We start from the raw sequence: 14,321 nt of genomic DNA on the forward strand, positions 1-14,321 counted from the left end.
TCCAGGTGTGTGTGTATGCGTGCATGTATCAGGGGGAGTGTATATCAGACATATGACACCACCACTTGGCTGAGACACTGCCGTGCACTGCTGAGGAAAATCCTGTTAAAAAGCTCGGCACACTGGGACAACATGAAGAAAGGCAGCAACATAAAGAGAACAGAAAGTCTCACAGAGGGAACAGAAGAGAGGAAGAGACAGAGAGAAGAAAGGAGATGAAGAAGAGAACGGGGGGGTTCACACATTAAAGAAGCAGAAGCTCAGTGCAGTGGGAGGCTGTATGAGGGGAGAGATGTGCAGTAAGGGCAGTAGTAGACGTGAGGGGAAGAAGGGAAGAGACGCATGCATGCAGAAGAAAAGTCCCACTCGCTGCTAGATTCCTCTAGAGCACTCAGTACACACAGTACACAAGCAGCTGGGCTGGGGCGGCCACCACCAGAACTGCTAGCCACAGAGGGACAGAGAGAGAGAGAGAGAGAGAGAGAGAGAGAGAGTGACATGCTATATCTCAAATGGAGATTTCCTGAGTATTCTAGGCACTTTTAGTGCTCATAATGGGAAATGTGAGCAGACATAGTGGCTTGTTAACACTTTGTTAACATAAATTGCAGTTATTGCTGGCAGTGATACATATAGCTGCTGAAACAAACCATAGACTAAACACTGTCAATAAAAAAAACCAACAGAAAAGTAGAGTTTTCTTACGATCTAAAATTGTGTTTTCACTCTTTGTTTGTATGCAGACAGAAGATGGATTTGCATGGTATTATGAAAACTGCAGTGGCAAGTACGAGTAAGAGGAGTAATGTATAATAACTGTAGTTGTGTTTGTCCCCCACCACTTCTTGTCCTTCTTTCTTTTGTTTCTCTCCCTCTTGATGCACTGTATTGATAATAATTGATTAATATGTTTGTTTTAATTTCTCTGTTTTAATGTTTCCAATGTTTCCACCTCTGAATTAGTAATAGTAGTAATTTTTATATTTCGTTACAGTGATACTCACTATACAGTTAAACATGACACGTGGAGCCACTAAATAAAATTCTTACTACCTTATACCAATGTTATTTTTTATCATTTTCAGTCAGGCAAGAATTTTAAGAATTTTACAAATATTTTTTTATATTGTGCTGTCCTAATCCCACATATATACTCAGGTACAAGAAAGTGCAGAGTAGGAAAGAAGTGAACACAGCCCAGACTGAGACACCAGAAGAGATGGGTGGGGTGAAGCGGGTGAAGTCTGAAAGAGTGATGGATGAGTGGAGCTGATGGGACTGCAGAGAGAGAGAGAGAGAGCGAGAGAGTGACATGTCCTCTACAAGTGAGCAGAAGGGCGAGCGGTGTCTGGGGAACAGGCCTACAGCAGAGCGAGGCTAAAAGCCTGGGAAAAGCCTGTGGCATTCATTCACCACAGCTCAGCGGGAGACTGGACCCTGGCAAGACAAGAGGCAAGAGCACGAGCAGAGAGGGCTGGAGGAGAGCGGAGGAGGCTGAAGGAGGAAATAAAAGTTCTGCAGGAGCTGGAGGAGTTCCTGTACTGGGGAGGCGAGGTTTGGTTGACAATTATGGGATAGAATATATGTATAAATTCCAATGAATTAACACAGATAGCCCAGACTAAGTGCCTAAAAGAGTTCAATGTACTCAAAAGAACAATGTTGCTGCCAATTTTGGCATGCAATCATGTCTTAGGCAGATATGTAAATCATTACAGGTGCAATCGAATTAGACACTGAGTTAAAATGAGTTAAAATGCTTCCACTGTTACGCTATACAAAGCCTCTTAGAGGCTACTATTGGACAGTGAACCTCTTGGTGAGAGATCCCTGACAGCTAGACATGCCTCTGGAATGTGCTGTAATACAATTTGCACAATTAACAGATCTTAAGAAAGGGATGAAGAGAAGAAGAAAGGTCCTTTCAATAAAACCTGGACTGTGGAAAAAAGTCAGGTTTGAGTATGGAGGCCTTGTGGTGTGCTTTCTTAATTTTCACTGCCTTAACTGCTGGTGTCTTGATCTGGGGACACGAGAGTAGGGCTGCAACTCATGATTATTTTGGTAGTCGACTAATTATTTTGGTAGTCGATTTTTTTTTTTTTTTTTTTTTTTTTGATTAGTCGATTAGTCAACGATTATTTTTGCCATGTTCTCTATCGCTTTGCCAAACATTCACACAAAGCAATCCAGACTGTTCTCATACAGAGTTCCCCAGTGGTGGAACAAACTACCTTCCACTACCAGATCAGGAGAATCTCTCGCTATCTTTAAGAAACTCCTGAAGACAGAGCTCTTCAAAGAGCACTTACTCTCCTAACACCTCTAACTAACTAACTACTTCTAACCTCATTTCTTTCTTCCCCTCCTTCACTCCTCTATCCCTTTATTTCCCTTTGACCTCCTTTAGGCCCTGTCTAAAGATGATTTACCTCTAACTTCTATTATATCTGTTCTTCACTATTTTAAGTCGCTTTGGACAAAAGCGTCTGCCAAATGTAATGTAATGTAATCTCTAAAAACAATAGAAACAGCTAAACATGAGATTTAAAAAGGCATTTAAATGTCTAAATGTGGTTGTTTGGGCACTTAGAGACACAACAGACTAAGCTGAGTGTAAACTGTGTGAGTGAGCCATTTACCCATCTCCCATTGCACTTCTATCCCCAGCACTTTGTGTGATGCGGTACAGTTACAAATTAACGATTAGTCTACAATAATGTTTGTGGTCGACAAATTTAAATAATCAACATTGTTGATTTTATCGACTAATCGTTGCAGCCCTACACGAGACTCAGTCACTCCTGGTAGTAATATAACATCACCAACAACTTGTGTTGCTTTTCTCATGGCTGGGCACTTTTTAGCAGGATGATGCTCACCCATACACCTCAAGAATAACTCCATATTAAAAACCTTAAAATCATTTATGCAGAGACCTTAATCAATTTCATACAAACATGAATATGTATGTATTCCCTTACAGGTCAGTGGTGTGTTCAGGCAGGTGAGGAGGTATGCTGGTCAGTTTAAGGTTGGAACAGTCCACCACTGTCCCCTCACAGCGGCAGCGCTCCGGGCACACCAGGTCCTGGAAGCACTCGCCGGTCAGACGACTGCGGTAGTCCTCAGAACCTGACCCCCCAACAGAAGAGGGGGAGAAACAGAGAGAAAAAGAGAAAAAAACAGAGAGAGAGAGAAAGAAAGGGAGAGAGAGAGAGTCAAAACAGCTTATTCACACTAACACAAACACACACTCCCATGCCCACACACCCACACTATTATATCTAAGGAAATATAAGTGTAAACATTGCACCACACTAACAAACTGAGCTCCCCCAGACAAGCATAAACTCACACACAAACACAAAACGCCCACTCATGCCCCGCGCCTAAACACACATCCATCTTCCGAAGGGCGGCTGTATGCGCAGATAAAGCCGCCCGAGCAGCAGGAGGTCACTTTAGCTGGAGGTCTGAACCAGAGATGTGTGTTTTGACAGGAAAACACAGGCGGTTTCTGGGGAGCAGTAGGATCTGGCTCGGCCCGATACGTATCTGCTTCCCATCACAGACGTCTCTCCGCGGGCACTGTTTATCTTACTCCACGCCTCTGTTTCATTGACCTACCGGCTCATGGACCAGGAGCCCAACACACGCACACACACACATATTACTGTTTAAAAGTTTGGAATCAGTGTTTTACAAAATTATAATAAAAATAATAATTTGAATAATTTGAAATCATGAATACATATGAATTCGTTTATTTGGTTGGTCTCTAATTGAATCTGGGGAAAGGGCACTTTTATTGTCTCTTGTGGCCTGACCCTAGATCGGGCATTAAAACACAAAAGAACATATACTAATATGTTGCAAGAATTCTGCAAGAATTGCAAAGCAAAGCTAATGGGTTTCTTGTAGATGTATGCCTTGATATTCAGAGAGGAATCTACGGGGTTATCAAAGCCCTTCAGAGAAAGATTAATGATTTCAGGGAACAAAACAAGTCTGTAGAAAAATACAGTAGTTAATGTAGCTAAAGTATTGTAAAAATACTCTTATTTCTTTCTTAAATCTTGGGTTTGAAACAAAATGAATTAAACATGTATACACTCGAAACCAAACGTTCAAATAAAGATGGTATCTAGTTCATGAGCACTCCCATTGTTCCCATTTAAAACAATAAAATAACTGATTACAGAGGGGTTATTAACTTTTTTAGACTTAATTCAGTTAACTCAAAAAGGATCTGTAAACAGTTACTTCTTATTATTTTACAATGTCCTTACTTGCATATTTTTTTGTAGCAGTGAATATGACTGGTGAGAGCTAATTCTGTACCATCTGTATTTGGTAAAATTTACAGCTGGATTGTGGGAAGTGACAGATAATCTGAATTGGTCACATTTCTTTGAATTCATAAACTGTATAAACAGTATTAAGAAGAGGTTATACTGCTTTTGTTGGAGTAACTGTTTATACTGTACAAAGGAGCCTTTCTGCTAGGTTTTGGAACACTGCTGGTAGAAATTGACTGGATTCAGTGGCAATATGGTGTTAGTGAGCTCGGGATGTTGGATGATCACCACCAGAACTCATCCCCAACTTTACAACTCATCCCAGAAGCTGCTTACTGGATTAAGGAGCATCATTTAGGATAACAGAGTTCCACTACTCCACAGCTCACAGCATGTGTAGAAGTATTAGGCATGGTGCCAATAGATTCATAGTTTCATGTTTGATTAAACAAGCTGTGAGCTGACAGCATTCATTAGAAGGCACACACTGTATAGTTGAAATTTGATGTTTGTGCTGCTAAATACTGTTTTAAAACAAGAAATTCCATTCTTATGAACAGTAACAGTCGTGTGCAAACCCTATTTCCATACTGAGCGTCTGACTGAGAGAAAAGGCCCAGAGCGCAGTCCGTGATGTTGCCCGTCGTCTCCGCTGCTCCCAATTTGACTTGGTGGAGAGTCGCCTCGTTCCTCTTCGAGGGGTGGCTGCCGTGCGCTTTCCCAGAATGCCATGCTGCGTGCGAGTGTGTCCAGCGGTCCCTGGTGCTTGACGGAACCATGTGAGGCGAGTGTAGGCGGTGGCACATGGTTAGATCAAGCACAAGAGACAGCTGCACCAGGGGCCGGGGGCCGGGATGGGCCCGGGGCCAGAGTGGAGGAGCGGAGCGGAGAGAGGCAGGGAGAGAGGAGGAGGAGGAGTAGGAGGAGCAGGAGCAGCCAGGAGGAGGAACAGAGCAGGAAGCCGGGCCACCATGCATGAGGGCGGGCCGCCCCGTCCCTTTTCCCCAACTGTGCTGTTACCAGGACAACAGCTCAACCCTCATAACACAAGCGCACAGACAGACGGACAGACAGACAGACGGACAGACAGACAGACAGACAGCACAGATACACAGACAGTAAAACACTGCACAGGAGAAAAGGAATGGAGCGAAGCCTTCTGCTGCTGATTTAAAAGTTTAAAAGTTTCCTGAACCTGAGGTCAATTATTGAATTTTGAACAAAACTAGAGCTTAGGTTGTAGGTGTAAAAATGCTTTGTTGGATGGTTAAAAGTAGATCTTACATTGCCTAATGCCAAAGTCACAGTATTACACAAATCTTTTGGTCTAAATTGTGTTTTAAAAAGGCATTTATGGCAGAATGATGAAATTTAGAAATTATGAAGGTTTGGACAGATTTCAGGTTGTTTACAACATAGGATGTTGTGAGGCAAAACAGACCCTCAAAATTTAATTTCCCAATTTTATCAACTTAACCTTACAAATAAAGATGTTTTTCTCTGTTCTTTCCATAGAATCAGGACATTTTTGTTCAAGAAACAAACACAAAGACACAGACAATCCACACGCACAGTCACACACTTGGCTTCTGCAGCTTTTGGAGGCTGTTGGGAGCAGCCGGTGTGTGTTTTCCAGCTCTCCCGCTGCGTTTGTTACTGTGTAGCTGTATGGACAGAGGCAGGGCTGTAATTAGGGAAATCCAGGGGTTAATATCAAAGCAAGCAGCGGCCGCACACTTCCTGAGGCCGAGCACTCTGAGGGCCCCCCCACGTGCCATCACTCAGTACTCTCTTTAGTTTCAGCTCCTTCATCATAACAGAGCCCTGCGCACCCCGAGGCTCAGTCTCAAAGCGGTCTGCTGGGTTTGTATTGCACCGGGCCTCCTGGTGGTGTTCCCATGAGCACTCTGAAGCCTGGCAGTGTGTAAGTAGAACTGCTCCAGGCCTGAGGATGCCACACAGCTCCCTCTCCAAGGAGAATAAACACACACTGCGCTGTAGATGCACACACACATACACAGAATTCTGCCTTTAAATCTCTCCAATAGTGTATTGCATTCAATTCACCATAACACTGTATAGCATCGGATAGAGGAAAGGGATAGCTGGGAAAATAGAGACCCGAGTGGGACTTTTTGTTGTGGAGCTCTTTCAATGGCTGTGTTAGATTATTACTCTATATCTTGTGTTTTTTATAGTGACTGGCCATTTTATCAGAAACACCTACTCACCACCAGCTACTCATCCATCAATAAAATGAGACCAGAGCAGGACCACCAGTATTAACATAGTAGTCGCACAGTATCTTGCTTTAGTGAGTGAGTGCTGATCCCTGTGTACATTTATTTATTGGCCACTTTATTAGAAACAGGTGGGTTTCAGGTGGGCACGGGTTCTAAGTGGGTTTTATATACAGCTCTGGACAAAAATTAAAAGACCACTTTAGTTTCTGAATCACATTTATATATATATATATATATATATATGTTTGAGTAAAATGAACATTGAACATTCTCCCAGATTACAAATAAAAATATTGTAATTTAGAGCATTTGTTTGCAGAAAATGAGAAATTACTGAAATATCAAAAAAGATGCAGATCTTTCAGACCTCAAATAATGCAAAGACAACAAGTTCAAGTTCATAAAGTTCAGAAATTAATATTTGGTGGAATAACCCTGGTTTTTAATCACAGTTTTCATGCATCTTGGCATGTTCTCCTCCACTAGTCTTACACACTGCTTTGGGGTAACTTTATGCCTGCACTCCTGGTGCAAAAATTCAAGCAGTTCAGCTTGGTTTGATGGCTTGTGATCATCCAACTTCCTCTTGATTATATTAAAAAGGTTTTCATTTTTGGTAAAATAAAAGAAACTCATCATTTTTCAAAGCTGTATATGTATTAACTGGGGAACAGTTAGGCTTCTTTAATTGACCCTATCAATACAGCCCACCTTAACCTCATAGTTGGCCTCCTGAGCAGTGTAAAGCCCAGATGGGGTCAATGTTTAACTACTCCTGGTCACATCACTGGTCCTGAAGGGCCTCTTTACTACCATCCATATGTGGAGCCAATAAGAAAGCCATAGACGCTTCTGAGTCTCATATCCATTAAAGCTGCCTACACAGTATATGCACCATGTGGGCATGTTTTCCTGGGACCTTTATTTTTTCGTGTACTGTTTACATGCTTCATGCTCCATCTTGTTAATCAGCAGTCCGTTTTTGACCACAGGACTATAACTGGTGGGATATATTTGGCTGAAGAACCAGTGCTTACATCAAAGGAGTGCAAAAACCTCCACAGCTCCTGACACTCAACTCACACAAGGATGCCACTACCATGTTGTGCTGGGGATGGTCAAATACCCAAACAACATCTGGTCAGCTGTGGTCCTATGGTGGTAATTTTTTAATGATGGACAGGGCAGAAGGAGGCTAATTAATATAAGATAGGCTGTATTCAGCAACTTTAAACCAGGGCTGTCAACGTTAAACCAGTAATGAACTTAATTAATATCAGCCAGATAATATACTGCTAACAAACACTATCTCTGCTGCTCCATGCTGTTTATACATGGACTAATGTGCAGCGTTCACTGCTAACATATGCGCTGCATGTCACATTGAAAACAATGAATTTAAAAAAGCAAATTTTAGTGTTAATGTTTAGTGTTAAAGCAGCTTCACACTGCACAGATATACACGCTGGAACATAAAATCTTTTCACTATATTTACTTTCTCGCTCCCACACAAGAGAGCTCTGACCAATCAAAGGAGACAATGTGCTTACGTGGATTATTGGTGTGAAATGTGGTAGGTTTAGGTTTAGGTTTGTACCTGTATGAAACCAAACCAAGCAGAGGGAGAAAACGCTCACAGTAAACTCATCAAACTCATCAACTAATGCTGGACCACAGAAACCAACTACAGGTGTAAAAAAGACTTTTCATACTCAGATAATTAAGTTCTAATCTAGAAATCCTTACAACCAAGCTGAGATGTTTACAATATGTTTTACCATAAAGTGACCTTTATTATTTTTTATTCCAGCACCCCATGTTGGTTTTATCTCCTCTCAAACATACAAGTTTATAATAGCATTTTAATTGACCCCACGAATATAAATTAAAATGCATTTTACATTATTATTTTATTTACATTTAAGTATCCACAGAAAAAAACTTGCATCTTAAGAAGAACAAGTGCCATTAATCGCAGTAAATCGCAGAAAATTTTCGTGATTATACTTTAAACCTAGAACAAGCACAAATATGATAGATGTTTCTGATAAAAACTGGACAAGTACATGTTATGACTGCTAAACTGGAAATGTTTTAGTAAATGCCAATTGATTGATTGATCGATTAATCGACTGACTGGCATAGCATGTAGGGTGCAGGGTGTGCATTATTAACCCCTTAGCCTTCCATCATATCCTTGAACTCTCAAGTGAATTTTACAAAATAAGTGCATGCAGTTAGGGTCAGTGAAGATCCTGAAGATTCTGAAAAATATTTGTGTGCGTGTGTATGTGTGTGTGTGTGTGTGTGAGGGAGACTCTACCTGTGCAGCGAAACTTCTTGCCCTTGATCTGGCTGATGCGCTTGTTGGCCAGGCGGCGCGGGTGACTGCAGCGCGCCCCGCTGGTCTCGATGGGGTTATCAAACAGGTAGTCAGCCAGCCATTTCAGGTGGCAGTCACACATGAAGGGGTTCTGAGCAAGGTGCCTGAGGAGGTCAGGAGATCAGGGAAAAAAGAGAGAAAAAAAAAGAAAGTGAAATAGAGGAATGGAAAATATTTGGAAGTAACTGCTCAGTTACAAGCAAACCTTGTACCTTTTGCAATGTGTCTAAATGTTGTTAGAAATAAATATTATATATGTATAATTATATATATATATATATATATATATATATATATATATATATATATATATATATATATATATATATATATAACTACAGTTATATTAGTAAACATTTGATTATAAAGGCATATTGGGAAGGAATGTGTTTTACATGGGGAGTTTCTTTTAATTATTCACTGTTGCTCTACGTAAATTTGAGGAAGGATAAGAATTTTGTGGAATCTGCTTAAAATATGTGATGTTATTTTTTACTTGGCAATTCACAAGCTTTATACACTTGCAGTGCTGGTTCTGTGTTGCTCTGGTTGTCCAGAAAGGCTTGTGAAATAACACTATTGGACTGTATATGGAGCCCAGGATCAAGAAATACTTATTCTCGCATAAAGCTGCTTTTAAGTTCAGTACTTTAAAAAAAAAAAGTATATATATTTTTTATTATAAATTTGTATATCACTAATAAGTAATAATTATTTGGATTGTGATTTTTTATACACTTGTACAGTACAAAAAAAACTCCTTACTGCAAAGCAGCTTAGAAATTCAAAGTACAATGAAATGTTTTTCAATACTCTAACATACCACCTCAACTCAGGAGGTTTGCCTGCTTGTTACTAAGCTAATTATTTTAGATTAAGCATGTCAGAGCAGGGAAAACAACTTAATATGCATGCAGTACAGGGATTGGGAATTGCTGCTATGGCTATAAATCAGTTAATGATGAAATCAGTTCATACAAATGAAAGCATAAAGGACTCATTTCCATTCCAAACTACTTACAGCATAAAGTTATAGTTCTAATGAATGCCCTACAGTTTCAGTAAGAAACTCGTGAGTGGCACAATTATTATATAATAATTACATAATACCATGATTATTTGCCACTCTATTAGCAGCTAATTAACTTTCTGATTAAAAAACAAGGTGAGCAAGTGATTGCAGGGTTTGAAATGTGGAGGTAAAATTTTATAAGCACCCGTTGCTTGGAGACTGGAGTGTGCTGAAGTGGACTGAGGCGTGCATTTGTGTGTGTGTGTGTACGTGAGACAACTCACAGGGTCTTGATGGCGCGGAGAGGAGTAAACAGGCCTTTGCTGATGGTCTGCAGCTTGTTGTCGTAGAGAGAGAGCAGATTAAGGCTCTGTAGGTCTTTGAAGGTGTTCACCCTCAGACAGTTGATTTTGTTGGCGTTGAGCAGTCTGGGTGGGCAGAAAGAGGATTTGTCCTTTAAGCACAGTTCAATCAGACAGTGTGAGGTCTGAATACACAACTTACAACTCAGCACAGCCCATCTGTCATAATGCACTGCGGCTTTCTTCAGAGGTGGGGGCATAAAAGTACCAGGAGGTCTGAATGAATGAGTGTGTGGGCTACGTTTAGACTGCAGGCAAATCGGATTTGAGAAATCTGATTTCTTATATTAGATCTGTTGAGATGACTCTCTACGTGGTAATCTACACAGATTTATCTCCTGAAAACTGTTTATTTGGGTGAGTAAAGCAGTAAAAGCACTTCAATTTATTTACAGTAAGCTTAGATTCCCAGATTTTCTTCCACTAAAGCTGGGTGCAGCAGCATTAGCATTAGCATTAGTGGCTAACCACTAGAGCTAGCTATGGTTAGCACTAGTAAATGTTACCTGACAATGCTACAATGAGGAACCATGAGTGTGCCAGTAAGCCAGAGTGCTTTTAGCCCAGCAGTTTGTCCCACATAGCTTGTTTTAACATGGTAAACATGCAGGCAACAGTCCGATAATACTCACTTCTGAACAGCAAAAGGGATAGCGTTTAGCATAGTTAGCAGCTAATGCTAGTACTGCTCCAGCCTCGGTGCTGGAGAACTCAACTCAAACTCCTGTATAACACTACACTTCAGCTGAGTGGCTTTACTGCTCCTTACAACCTGACTAGTAAAATTCATACATAAGGCTCATTGTCGATTTTTGTGAAAATTAAAGGATTTTATAGTGTGCTTTATAGTGTGAAAAATATGTTAAATAGGAACATAAAATTTGTTATTAGGATAAAAACCTTTTTAAGATAATCATCTATCACTGCAGTGGCGAGGGGTATTAAAGCTACACCAATTCATGTTTACTTTAATAGCCTTGATTTCAACACAAACACTGAAATAGAAGGTGACACTTGAATTACATGCCTTGTTTGCCACAGTGATGGTGGAATGAGCCCTATACCTATACTCTATACTTTTTTAATCAACGTCTGTGATCTTTATGACCTATACTTAGAAACACAGTATAAGTAAAAATAAATGTTAATAGCTATATCTGACCTTTTGATTGCTACTGCATAGAGGACAACTTGTTTACAATGAAATAAGTATAACTTTTTTTACTATAATTTTACTATAAGAGGCACAGATCTGTATGTATGTGAGATCCACATTTGGACATAAGTCACAATCCACTGCTGAGTAAAGTGCTCCAGTCCTTGAGCCACTATTGGTCCTCTAAATCCTCCTTTCCTGTCCATTTCCTCAAGACTTCCACAAGTTAAAGGACCCAGACGCTTTGTTTTTTCCTCTGCTTGACTGAGTCTAAAGCACGTCTCTCGCTCTAAGCAGTTTTATGTCTCATTTCCGTGCCTCCAGCAGCATCAGGAATGCGGTCAATTCATGATGGCACTGTCTCTTTCCTGATCTGGATACCGTCAGAATGCCAAACAGGATAGAAGCCTGAAAACTCGAGCAGTCTTGTGCGTTATTTCTCTCAACAAGATCAGACATCTGACTTAGATCTGTAATACTTAGTATGTGGTTCTTTTTTTTTGGGTTTGTAGACACCTTTCGGACCCTGTGACCATAATCCCAAGATCACAGCTGCTTTAAAGAGATGCATTAGTAATTATTTGCATTAGTATGAATAGTATTAACCAGACTTCACTCATTCACTCACACATATTTACTCTATTACTCTTGATTCTTTACAGGATGACCCTCCACATGGGGGAGCTATTAGCACTTACTGTAATTAGTTTTTGTGTCTTATTGAAAGGGAGGAAACTGGCATAAACCACATCAGCAGGGTCTGACATTATATGCACTTTATTTCAAATTCTCTGTTTGTGAACTAAGAGTTCTTTAGCTTCCATAAGACTCCATGAGAAAGTCATAACAGTAGTTCTATTTTTTTTAATCTACTGGCATGTTTATGTTGGTACACAAAACCGAATACATCTTTATCTTTTTCTTATGCTGCTTCCTTTCACTGTAGGATCTGAGCAATGTCAATTTTCTGACAAGACATTAAATTCCTCTTTTTAAAAAATAACCCCATCAGACTCCATCAGAGAAATCACACTTCAGCTACAGTGTACAGATAATCACAGGGGAAAAAAACAGCACCAGGCTGTAATGCAAGAGCTGTAATTTATATCAGTGGCTCTTTGTGTTCTTGTGTTCTGATTGTTTTCTGATCGTGCTTCATGCTGTTGTCCTGCTGTAGTGTAGCACTGTTCTGGAGCTGGCCCTCCTCTTCCGTGTCCCTACCCTGCCACCTCAGTGTCTCTCCTGCTTAGCTCGCCTGACAATTAACTAACGCAAGGCCTGCGCTTAATTACTGAAAGCCATTCTAATGAGCTTTTGTCTCGGAGCGAACGCACGCATCGTTAGCCTGCTCACAGGGAGAACTAATTAGGTTCGGGGTTTTCGAAAAAAAAAACAGGCAAAACAGAGGAACCCCATTCACAACAATGCGGCTGAAAACCAACGTCCGCAAAAGCTTCTGGGTGCTTTGCGGAACGCTGTAAAGCGTTCCTTCGGAAGGGCACTTACTAACCAGACCCATTAGAGGGAGAAGACTGTAATTGGCAAAAACATAGGTAATTTGACTCATTAGGGCAGTTGACAAGGCAAACGCTGGAAAGTGCAGGGATGTACCGCTGAAGCCCGCACGCTTCAGGCCCCGATAATAACTCGCTGACGTGTGCTCGCTCGGCTCGATCCGGATCCATCGACGTGGGAGTGAGGAAGCTGCCGGACTATCAAAATTTGCCCATCTCCACAAATCATTAGCGGCAGCACAAACAGGCCCATTAAAGCTCGCAGATTTCCACAAATTAGAGCACTAAACACAGGCATTATGTTTGAGCAATGTTTCTGTGTCTACATCAATATAACTAGGTGTGAGAGATATGCTTCGTAATCAGGCCCAATTTAAATGCTAATGATGTTAGGTACACTCCTGAAAAACACAGAGAGAGAGAGCGAGCGAGGGGGGAGGAGAAAACAGCCCGGATCTTAAAGTGTCTTCCTCCAGCGAGTCGCCCAAACGCTCCATTTGAGAGCTGGAAGAGGTTTCGGGCTTCAAGACGCTTCGTTCTTTTTGTTCTTTTTGCTTGACTTCTTTTTATGAGGAGAGGTGGGAGAAATGAAATAGCTCTTCCTCCAGTGGCACGTATGTGTCAGTACACACACAAACACACACACACACACACACACACACACCAACACACATTCAGTAAGAGCTCTCTCTCACACACACACACACACATACACACATTTATAGAGTGGGAACAGTACTCACAGCAGTTGCAGGGAGACCAAGCCATCAAACAGCCCCTTGGGAATCTCTGCAATTTTGTTTCCATACAGGACCCTGCAGGAAGGAACAGATGCAGCCCAAAGAAAGATCAGTAAATCATCTCAACACAATCACTGTATCTCTCTGTACGTGGGTGTGTGTGCACTCTCTGTCAAATGCTTTGGAACACCTTTCCTTCTGTTTCTATTGGTTCGTTTATCATGAAATTGTGATAAAATGATGTAAAAAAAAAAAAAACTGCCAGATTCACATTACGTCATAAATAAAAAAAATCACAGCAATTTAGATACAAAGTTTTTACATGACAGCAACAATATATGTCTGAGTGATATTAGATTTTAAAATACTAAGTAAAATTAAGTTATTTGAAAGTATTCATAGTGTTCATAAACTACAGAAAATCTAGCGGCTAGTCTTTGTGTGTGTTTATGCCTATTCTTTATTGAATATGATTTTTTTTTTTAAATAGCGAACTTTCAATTTTCATAAGAAATGCTAAAGAGTTTTAAACATAATACTGTATCAGTCTGCTGCATCAGCAAGTTATGGTCCATTACAACAAGCAATCATTTCAACACATTTCCCTGT

General features: G+C 40.6%; 1 protein-coding gene and 1 long non-coding RNA gene across 2 annotated transcripts in view; one reads left to right on the forward strand and one right to left on the reverse strand.

Annotated features, from left to right (window-relative positions):
• The window catches only part of LOC103046144 (uncharacterized), a 99,823-nt gene extending 98,549 nt beyond the window's left edge, over window positions 1-1,274 (forward strand). The window contains exon 6 of the long non-coding RNA XR_002651818.2: window positions 744-1,274. This is a non-coding gene — a long non-coding RNA (uncharacterized LOC103046144). The remainder of the gene's footprint in view (window positions 1-743) is intronic.
• Window positions 1-14,321, reverse strand: part of slit3 (slit homolog 3 (Drosophila)) — a 228,618-nt gene that overhangs the window by 49,651 nt on the left and 164,646 nt on the right. Inside the window, exons 12-15 of the mRNA XM_022684066.2 lie at window positions 13,716-13,787; window positions 10,225-10,368; window positions 8,869-9,032; window positions 2,985-3,135 (exon numbers count right to left, since the gene is read on the reverse strand). Coding sequence (XP_022539787.2) covers window positions 2,985-3,135; window positions 8,869-9,032; window positions 10,225-10,368; window positions 13,716-13,787 — 531 coding nt within the window. The remainder of the gene's footprint in view (window positions 1-2,984; window positions 3,136-8,868; window positions 9,033-10,224; window positions 10,369-13,715; window positions 13,788-14,321) is intronic.

The sequence above is a fragment of the Astyanax mexicanus genome, chromosome 10, assembly GCF_023375975.1.
Source record: "Astyanax mexicanus isolate ESR-SI-001 chromosome 10, AstMex3_surface, whole genome shotgun sequence".
In the NCBI taxonomy this organism is placed as follows: Eukaryota; Metazoa; Chordata; class Actinopteri; order Characiformes; family Acestrorhamphidae; genus Astyanax; species Astyanax mexicanus.